Here is a 10,098-nt window from a genome sequence, read left to right as displayed (position 1 = left end):
GTAAATATAAGTCTAAAAACATACACAGAGCAGAGATGTTGCAGTTAAGTCATTTTAGGCACTGTTGAGTCCTAAATGTATTATGAGGGGAGTGACTCGAGGTATGTGGATGGAAGCAAAAAAGGGAGGGGTTCTCTTGGCCTTCACTACCCAGGCACAAATCAAAGAGGGATGTGGCTATCGGAGTGACAGATGAACAATGCTCCCCTTTTCCAAGCCCCTGTGAACACCCCCAGCCAACACATATGGGAAGATTAATTCAATTCATCAGCACTCTTTCTCCTTGGGCCTCCTAATAATTGGTCGGGTGAGCCTCATGAATGTGTTGGGATTTGAGACTGGACGTTCAGTTCAAACAAATCACATGGACAGACCTCTTCAACCTGCCAATCGCAACAGTTCTGATAATGAGGGACGCTAGACCACAGTGGGAAAAAAAAAACAGTGACTGCCTGGGAGCAGAGTTTGAGGGACGAAAAAAACCGGTAGTGAGTGTCTGATGCGGTCCCATGCCATCTGTTCTATATACAGATAGTTTAAAACGCCAATACCCCTAGTGATACTAGAACAAAACGACCCCTGGTGGTATGCAAGGGTATCTTTTTAAAGTTGCTTTGAAAATCAGCATCAAATAAAGAAAACCTTTGGATTGAAGTCTTTATCACAGTAGTGTTTTGCAATCAGGAGCACCATCAGGTCAGTCACCTGAATGCAACACCAAAACAAGTCAATGAGTTTGTCCTAAATGACAGCTTACCAACAACCCTAACATAACAGAAACATAAGGTGAACATGTATCCCAAAGAAAACCATTTTGACAACCTAGAACTGCCTAGGTCCAGATTTGGCATGCGTTGTGCCATGTAGTTTCCTGTCAGGGAATCGCTAGCTACTGGGACTGCTACGAGGTCTTGTGTTTGTGTCATGTAATGGACATACACAGCAGTATGGTTTTACAAGATGCAGGAGTCAGGGAACTAACATTTATTTTCAAACCAAACAAAGCAAATTGGTTAAACGTTTGTCAAGAGGTCTCTGCGGGGCCGGTAGCCTAGTCTGCCTCCCCTCCACACACACAGGTAGTAACCCACAGCCAGAGCTCCCATAGCAGTCAATAACACCATAGGGACCACCAGAAACAGAACCCAGACTGGAGACTCAATCAGCGCACCTGAAAAATATAACGCATTTTCAATGAGTCAAATGGCCTAAACTACAAACCACAGTTTTGCAGACACACTAAAGGGGATTATTGATTGAGAAAACATCAGCTCACCTTGTTCATCGGCACCAAGAGACTTGTCTGATCCAATGGGTTGGATCTCATCTGAGGCATAAGTCTGAAGCTCATCTGAGTCATAGGGCTGAAGCTCATCTGAGTCATAGGGCTGAAGCTCATCTGAGTCATAACTCTGTGGAGTCTCCACAGAGATGGTCCACTGGTCTACCCTGTATCTTATTCGTGGAACTCCTACAGTAGGTGGAAGGAGTGTCACTGAGTCATTTTAACTACCCATTTAGAATGTTGTCCAACTTTTAATTGGTTTCCATATTAGCAAAATTAAAATGAATCCAAACTTTAAACATTTAAGGCAGACCTTACACAAACATTTAGCAAGTTATCAAATATGTTAGCATACCTGTTTGGGCCACGGCTGTGGCCACAAGCATCAAGAACAGCACACTGTGGATAAACAACATCTTTCTGACAATATGCCAGCACTCAGACCACCTGGACTTTTTATGAGCTAATGCACCTAATCAAAATAATTGCTGTCAGCTGTGGATCACTTACTCAATCACGACAAATTTCTTAAACTAGAATCTTGGCTCGTTGAGGTCATTGATGTGATTGGCTTTGACAGTGGCACTGTGGGCATTTTATTGGTAAATGTATGTTGTGGCCGTACAATCTACAGGGAATGAAAGCTGTGACTGGCTGCATTGAGAAAAATATGTGCAATGTTGTTTAAAATCAATACATCAATTTGTACAACTTGTTAGACCTTATTGTCAAACCACGAACACAATTCCACAACAATATCTCTTTGTGAGAGTTGTCAATCATATTCCCCAGAGGAACGCTACTGAGACAGTTCTGTGCTACTTGTTGCCAATGAGTGTGTCATAACACATCCATAGTTACTCCTTATTTTCTGACACCACAGCATGAGGAATGTTGTACTGTGGTATGGATTTATGAAGGTTCAAGTACATTACGGGTATTTGCGACAGTGTTTTGGCTGCGTATGAGGGGTTGCTGTTTCATTTAAACAAGTGTCAAATGAATACATATGAAGAAACGTATTCTCACTGATAAACTTAAAAACATGTTGAATATGTTCAATTGTTTGCACAGGAAAAAAAAATGTATACAATACAGGATATTGTTTTTCTACAGTATATATTTTTAAACAGTTTCAGAGTAGGGGATAGCTAAATAGCTGCCCATTGCAGTATTACTTTCACTTTCGATGATAAATTACTATAATTTTGTCAAAAATGTTTTTTTCAATTTCTCTGACAACTAAAATAAAATGTACATGTACATCAGTAGCAGGTTTGAAAACATATTTGAATTTTAAGGCTAAAACAAACATATTATGAAATTAACAACAGTTAAACATTCCCTTGTTTCCAGCATGAAAATATATTGATATCGAAATATGAAATTGATTATGTGACTATGTGGGGAAATAATTAGAAAAAAACATTCAAACATATCACAAAAATGTTGCATTTTGGTGACAAAACATTTTTAAGTAATCAATATATTAAAAATACAGAAGTTGACTTATAACTGAGAAGTTAAATGAAAATTATTGCTAAATATTTGTTCTGGTGTATGAACAATTGGCAACATTTCCCAATTCAGTATATCACATTAATTTACATCAGGGCTCTCCAACCTGTTTTAAAACCAACCCCAGTTGATTCAGCTTATCAACCAGCTAATTATTAGAATCAGGTGCGCTAGATTAGAGTTGGAGCAAAAACATACACAACAGTAGCTCTCCAGGAACAGAATTGGCGTGCCCTGATTTACATATTCCAATAGCATTTCCCATTTTTGAATAAGATGACTCAGATTCCTTGCATATTGCAGCACAGCTTTGTATACTGATGGGTTCTCTTCCAGAGTAGCCTAAATCTTTGGCAATAATTACAGTATTTTATGCATATTCCCTTCATATGCATTCTGCATAGGGCATGTTACACAACTATTACAGTACTTTCTATGCCTTAGATGCTACCAAAGTAACTGAATCTTTAGAGCCAACCAAAACCTCAAGGATTCTTACATCTATTCGGTTCACCTCTGTAATAAATGACAAAAAGCACTCAGGTTAATCTCAAGACTGAACATTGAAAAGTGCATCACAATATACTCTGTAAATATCTATTCAAAGTGACAGACAATACATTATTTTTGAGGCAGAAATAAACAAAAACAAAGGTAGATGTTAACATGTAATGAAAATAGGGCCTTAATGCCAGGTCTAAGGACAGTGACCCGAATATTCCCAAATATGGCTAACATCAAGAGTTACCTGGATACATGCCAAGTGGAGGTCTGAAAATTAACAGGTGGGCTCTGCAGGCCAGTAGCAGCCACAGGTATTCAACTCCAGTGCTGGAGGGCAACACTGTCTATTGGATCCCTTTTCTCCCTGATTCATTGACTGGCCAAAGTCATTGACTGGCCAAAGAAACATAGGTCCCCCTAACTTGGAGTTTAAAATGAAAAGATGGGAATAAACAGAGGGGCATAGACAAGTGGCAGACAGTACAGTGGCCCTGGAGAACTGGAGTGGAGTAACCCTGCTGTATTGGCTTTGTGCTTCACAGTGATGTTACAGTAGAGTGATCAGCAGAGTTTTCAGATGGCTTGGGAGGAAGTGCTGTCTGGGACAGAGGGTGGGTGGGGTCAATTTCCTGGTGGAGCTAACCTGTCCGGGCCAGGGACACTAGGACCAGGTTGCAGGGTGGTCGTGGTGCTTATTAGTCGTGCCTCTCTCCTGCAGATTGACCGTAGACCTTACGCAGGCTGGAGTCCAGCAGGAAGTCCACTCCCCTGTGGAGCACAAAGAAGGAGAACGGCTTTAAGGTTAGAATGTAGCAAGGATGGGACCTCACCTCAAACACTGGGGGGGGGGGGGGGGGGGCTTTTTTTTAAAGTCTCCTGGCTCCCTTGACATCATCAAGTACATATAAGCCTATAGATATGAATGTGCTATGCACTCACCGCAAATGGGCGTAGGCTATATCTCACAGCCATGCAAGATACTCCAGTTGTAAACGGTGGAGTCAATATTTCGAGTTTCCCATATTTTCAGAAATCGCATGCTGACCTATTTAAACTGCTGTTCACTGACAACCGTGCAACTCAACAATCAGCCGTTTGAGAAAATCCATGTGCTGCCCAAATTGAGGGCTTCCAGACTAATCAAACCATTCATGTGATAAAACATAACAGAAATGTCTTCAGAAGCAAATGATCCGTTATTTATGTCTGTAAATAAATGTAATGCCTACCAGAGGTAGGGGAAGTCCATCCGCACCGGGGATTAAATATAACCAGCCATTCAGAGCTGGTTGATGGCAGAAGCCAAGATGGGGAATGCCCCCATCCCTCCCTAAAAACCAGACCCTGAATACACCTACCTCTCTTCAACAATGGATTCAGATAAATAAAAATGGTGGCTACACATCTAACACCACATTAAAAAATACATTTTTTTTTAAATACATTATGGTGTGCAACTCCTAATTGGACACTCAAAATGATGCATAGATTTAAAACATGTAATGCTGTTTTCTAAGGTAATGTGTGGATTTTTCCTCTCAATGAGCTGGGGAACACATTCAGGCCGAGACATTTAACTGCAGGCTAATACCTTGGCACACTTGGGACCATAAACATTGATGGGAAAACGTGCCAAAGTACACACGCTACTGTTATTTCTTCCTCCCGCTCACATTCAGGTTCTTTCTTTCTCAAACACACACACCTTTATCATGCTCTCGAACACACACCCCTTCACTGCCTCCCTGTCACATATCTGGCACACATTCAGACAAACATTTTCTTCACTATCTAACACCCTCACCCACCAACACAAACCTGTCGATGGGGTGGATGATGAAGGGGATGGTGGAGAGGCCGATGGCCGTGGTGGTCCACTTGCGTACGGAGAGAGGCAGGCGCGTGGTTCTGCCCAGGAGGTAAAGAGAGGCGGCACACACACGGTTGATGGTGAAGCCTGGGATAGCGACCGAGGCCAGGGCCTGCCATACAAACGTATCCACCACTGCTACAGCCACCTTGGTTGTCTTCCCTGGGTTGTCACCATGCTCCTACAGCACAGGGATAGACATAGAGTGTGACATTCTGTGCTTCAGACCACTTTATGTTTCAGGGTGGGAGTTGAGTTTTGTTCTATGACACATTCTCTAGGGATTTTCAGGAAAAGCTCCATTTACTTATGTATGCGTTGAAAAAGGCAATGTCATTTGGAAGTATGTGTTCTCTACATTTTTGGAAACTCAAGTTCATAATATAAATGCTTCACGGGGCAATAATTCCATGACCCCTTAAAAGAATGGTAGTTCATATCAATACAAATGAAGACAGGATAAGAATGAGAACAGAGCTTTGCTTTTACAAAATGTCCTCCTTCCTTACCACGGCAGCCTTCTTCCCCTTGTCCACAGCATCAGCGGAAACATACACGGTGGCAACTGCATATGTGGCCCATACAGCACTCACTGGCACCAGGGCACGGAAGGCCTCTCCCACCTCGTTGGCATAGCCTGTGGGCACAAGACGACATGACAGGGTAAGATACAAGCGCAATTAAGGCTTTAACTGCCTCACTGTTGTGAGAGGCCTCTAAACAAATCATAGTCAACCCCCACCGGATCAGAGCTAGGGGCCTGAGGTAAAACAAAATGTATTAGAATAATAATTCCAAATTTCCCTCTTGGACCTCTGCCATGTAAAGGGGGGTACATTAATATTCACTTTTGTTTGGGGCTGTGGGTAGTAGCAATAACCCCCCTGACACGTTTCGTTCCATAGAATGGGCGGTGACCTTTGGAGCAATATGCACTGTCCGCTCCAACAGGGTTGGAATGACTAATAATGCCCTTGGTCTGTCATTAAACGCTTACACAGCTCCTCCTGCTGTGTTGGCTGCTGCTGAAGCTGTACTGCCACCCTGTGGGAAAACATTACACAGCGTCAGGTCTGTAGGCCTTTACACACGACACAAGGTTATATGAGAGATACACTTTTGTATATAGTGTGTGGACACCCCTTCAAATTAGTGGATTGGGCTATTTCAGCTACACCCGTTGCTGACAGGTGTATAAAATCGAGCACACAGCCATGCAATCTGCCTGCGGCAGGCACGCATGGGGCAGCAGGGTAGCCTAGTGGTTAGAGTGTTGGACTCGTAACTGAAAGGTTGCAAGTTCAAATCCCCGGGCTGATGTTCTGCCCAAATGTTCCTAGGCTGTCATTGAAAATAAGAATTTGTTCTTAATTTGACTTGCCTAGTAAAAGACAAACATTGGCAGTATAAAGACCTTACTGAAGAGCTCAGGGACTTTGTATGATGCCACCTTTCCAACAAGTCAGGTTGTCAAATTTCTGCCCTGCTAGAGCTGCCCTGGTCAACTGTAAGTGCTGTTATTGTGGGAAGTGGAAACATCTAGTGAGTGTTGCTCGGTTGCAGAGTTCCATACTGCCTCTGGAAATAACCTCTGTGTAAATAACTGTTCGTCAGGAGCATCATGAAATGGGTTTCTGAGCAAGCCTGACATCACAATGCCAAGCGTCGGCTGGAGTGTTGTAAAGCTCACTGCCATTGGACTCTGGAGGAGTGGAAACGCGTTCTCTGGAGTGATGCTTCACCATCGTCCGACGGACAAATCTGGGTTTGGCGGATGCCTACCTGTCCGAATGCATAGTGCCAACTGTAAAGTTTAGTGGAGGGCAGTTTCGGGCTATTCCATTGAACACCTTTGGGATGAATTGGAAGGCCAAACATCAGTGCTGGAGTCCCCGCGGCGACGTTCCAACATCTTGTGGAAAGCCTTCCTAGAAGAGTGGCTGTTATAGCAGCAAAGGGGGGGTTGGAATGAGATGTTCAACAAGCAGGTGTTTAGGACACACTTTTTAACATACTTTAGGAGATGTGGTGTATTTGTTTACCTGGTACCTTTACCTGTAAGGCTACTTAGCTGGCTAACAACCTGGTAACGTGACCAATGACCAAAGATGATATTGGAAGAAAGGAAAGGTACTGGTTAGCTACTCCAGGAGATGTGTTTCAAAAGTTAGGATAGGCATAACCTTTTATAGTGCTCCTATACTGTTTGGTGCGGGGGGCACCAGTGCTATAAGTTGGGAGCATCAGTGCTATAGCCTGAGTACCCCAGTCTATTTTTCTGACATTCTAGTCATTCTCGCCACTCATTATCATGCCAATGTCGTGTTTGGTGTCAAAAGGAGCTAGAATGTTAGTATAGTGGAGTTAGGAACTCACTCCACAGCTAGCTTGAAATGTCTTTTTTTTTCTATGGTTCAACTGGTTTGTAAGTTGTCAAGGAGGGCAGTCATGTGTGTTTGCAATCAGATGAGCCCGGTTATGGGCTATACTATTAGCAACACACTGACGTGGGTTTCAAAATCACAAACAGATCTGGGACCAGCCTACCAAAGAAAAAGTTCATTTAGAGCCCTGCTTGTGCTAACACACTGGCAGCACTAAACAAAATTGTTACTTCAGTGAATCTGTTTCTGGGACAGGTTACACTACTCATACAGCAGAACAACAATACATTCTGAACAGATTCTCTAACATTGTCATTTCTAACTATGTAGGCTACTGAATGTGCTTTACAATACACTTATCAATAATTGATTGGAGTTCATTATAATGCTATAAAGATGTTTCATTTGATAAACATAAAGAAGTAGTTGTATGCTAAATGTTTACGTGTGTGAGAAAGACAGGGAGAAGGCAAGGAGAGAACCAGTCAGAGTCAGTGTTAGAGGAGATAGAGCGCTGTGCATGCAGGCCATAACAGTCACCAATTTGCAGCTGGCCCTGGGGTTTATTTTAGTAACATAGCACATTTCAATGTCAACCCCAGCCAATAAGAACCCAGCAGAAAATGTCAACGCATTGCACAATGGCTAGTGTTATTTATCCCTTAAAATAAATGTAGAAGGCCCATTTAGCTTGAAATCAACCTGATTGCCTTATGACAATGAGGAACAGAGATCCTCTGTACAGTTTTGACTCGAAGGTCAGTATGGAGTAATGGTATTGCAATGCAGGGACAGCTATATTAAATGTAGCTATCAGGCCTACTACGCTGAGATTCCAGACATTGTATCATTTCAATGGAACTGGTGCTTAAATATGTGATGAGCATTTACTTATTTGTCAATAATGAATCACTACTAGGAAGTGCCATGCAATTTACCCAACCCACTAACCTAACTAGCTGTTTGAAGGCAGGTATTAGAGTGCTAGCTAACGTTATTTGAATACATTGGTATTTGATCGGGTTGCTTAGCTTTGAATTGGTCGAATGCAGCCATTACAAAACAATATCACGTAAAGTATAGAGCATCTATTTATAAGTCGTTCAAATTCAGACGTAAAACTGGATAGCTCACGAGCTAGCAACCCAGCTCGAGCTTGTTCTACTAGTTTACGCTTGTTCTTAGCGTGATGGGGACATCCCCCTGGTTTAAGACATCCAAAAACACCACTTTTATTGCATACCTAAGAAGCGGACCCATGTGTCACGATAAATATCGACCTCCTTGCTTGTTTTTTCTTGAATTTGATCCATGCTTCGTCTTTAACCCCATGTAGATAGAGTCCCAACTAGAAGCTGCGAGTCAAGTCTTGCAATGCGCCACACCGAGGGAGTGTCTAAGACTGTATGGTGCTATTCAGAAAGGGAAAAAAAGCCTACTGTATTTGTCTGACTTCACATTTGTTATTGGTAAACTATTAGGCCTATTATCTTAAGAATCAACCAGTTGATACATTTACAAATTGAATCTTCCACAGAGGGATAAAGTTCGAGTCCCGTGACAAAAGTTAAGAATTTCTAGATAGTCCCTGATGACAATTTACATAATTCATATGCCGGAAGTTAGCGGATATAGGAAGAGAGAGACTCAACTCGGTGGAAAATCTGTCTCCCTCCAACAGGTGGCGTTTTTCACCCACCAACTTTGAGAAAAAACATTTTATATTGGAGTTGTCTCGAGATGGCTATGCATTATCATTGCATGAGGCTTGTAGCATAGCTTCGGCAGTTGACGTCAACAACCCTCTGGAGCCATGCCTCTTTGTGGACAACGACTCCCATTGTTAGGGCGTAGAGACATGTAGTATATTGTCAGTTTATCCCTAATCTTTGTTTAGGCGTGAAAAGTGTTATGTAGCACTATATTGGATAACTCGAATATGGTATCCTTCCACTCTGTAGGATACTCGTTAGTGCTTTGGCTGACCCCCTTAAATAGCTGCTGCCACACTACTCCCTTCTCTTCCTTTTCTCAGTTGATTCCAAGGAGGATTCGCTTGGTAAGAGCTCTATGTTAGAGTGTATAAGTGCAGAAATATACCCACAGCTATTCAATAGCTTGGAGCATCTAGCTAGCTAGCCTCTCCGCCTGGGTGCTCCGCTGTCCCCCCACTCGGTTTGGCTTGTGCCATCTCATTTGGGGTTTGTCCTGTATTTAATTACTTGCTAGGTAAAGTCGCCCCTTATCTCAGCTCGCTGGTCACCATAGCATCACCCACCTGTAGCACGCGCTCCAGCAGGTATATCTCTCTGGTCACCCCCAAAACCAATTCTTTCTTTGGCCGCCTCTCCTTCCAGTTCTCTGCTGCCAATGACTGGAACGAACTACAAAAATCTCTGAAACTGGAAACACTTATCTCCCTCACTAGCTTTAAGCACCAACTGTCAGAGCAGCTCACAGATTACTGCACCTTTACATAGCCCACCTATAATTTAGCCCAAACAACTACCTCTTTCCCTACTGTATTTAATTATTTT

The 10,098-nt window shown here is 42.6% G+C and overlaps 1 protein-coding gene across 1 annotated transcript; it reads right to left on the bottom strand.

Annotated features, from left to right (window-relative positions):
* Positions 1–1,516: 1,516 nt before the first annotated feature.
* Positions 1,517–8,965, bottom strand: LOC139408625 (mitochondrial fission process protein 1-like). Its single transcript, XM_071152730.1, has 4 exons — positions 8,805–8,965; positions 5,687–5,814; positions 5,126–5,358; positions 1,517–4,075 (listed from the first exon to the last, which is right to left on the bottom strand). The coding sequence occupies exons 1-4, from the start codon at positions 8,872–8,874 to the stop codon at positions 4,003–4,005; spliced, it is 504 nt and encodes a 167-aa protein (XP_071008831.1). The 5' UTR covers positions 8,875–8,965; the 3' UTR covers positions 1,517–4,002.
* Positions 8,966–10,098: the final 1,133 nt, after the last annotated feature.

The sequence above is a fragment of the Oncorhynchus clarkii genome, chromosome 5 (genome assembly GCF_045791955.1).
Source record: "Oncorhynchus clarkii lewisi isolate Uvic-CL-2024 chromosome 5, UVic_Ocla_1.0, whole genome shotgun sequence".
Lineage (NCBI taxonomy): Eukaryota > Metazoa > Chordata > Actinopteri > Salmoniformes > Salmonidae > Oncorhynchus > Oncorhynchus clarkii.
Note: the sequence above shows the minus strand (reverse complement) of the source record. Positions and strands in the feature narration are given on the sequence as shown.

Coding starts and splice junctions, on each gene's coding strand:
- LOC139408625 (XM_071152730.1), bottom strand. CDS start 8,874: ATGGATCAAATTCAAGAAAAAACAAGCAAGGAGGTCGATATTTATCGT. Junction 5,359..5,686: donor AGGGGAAGAAGGCTGCCGTG/GTAAGGAAGGAG, acceptor CCTGTGCTGTAG/GAGCATGGTGACAACCCAGG. Junction 4,076..5,125: donor ATCATCCACCCCATCGACAG/GTTTGTGTTGGT, acceptor TGTGCTCCACAG/GGGAGTGGACTTCCTGCTGG.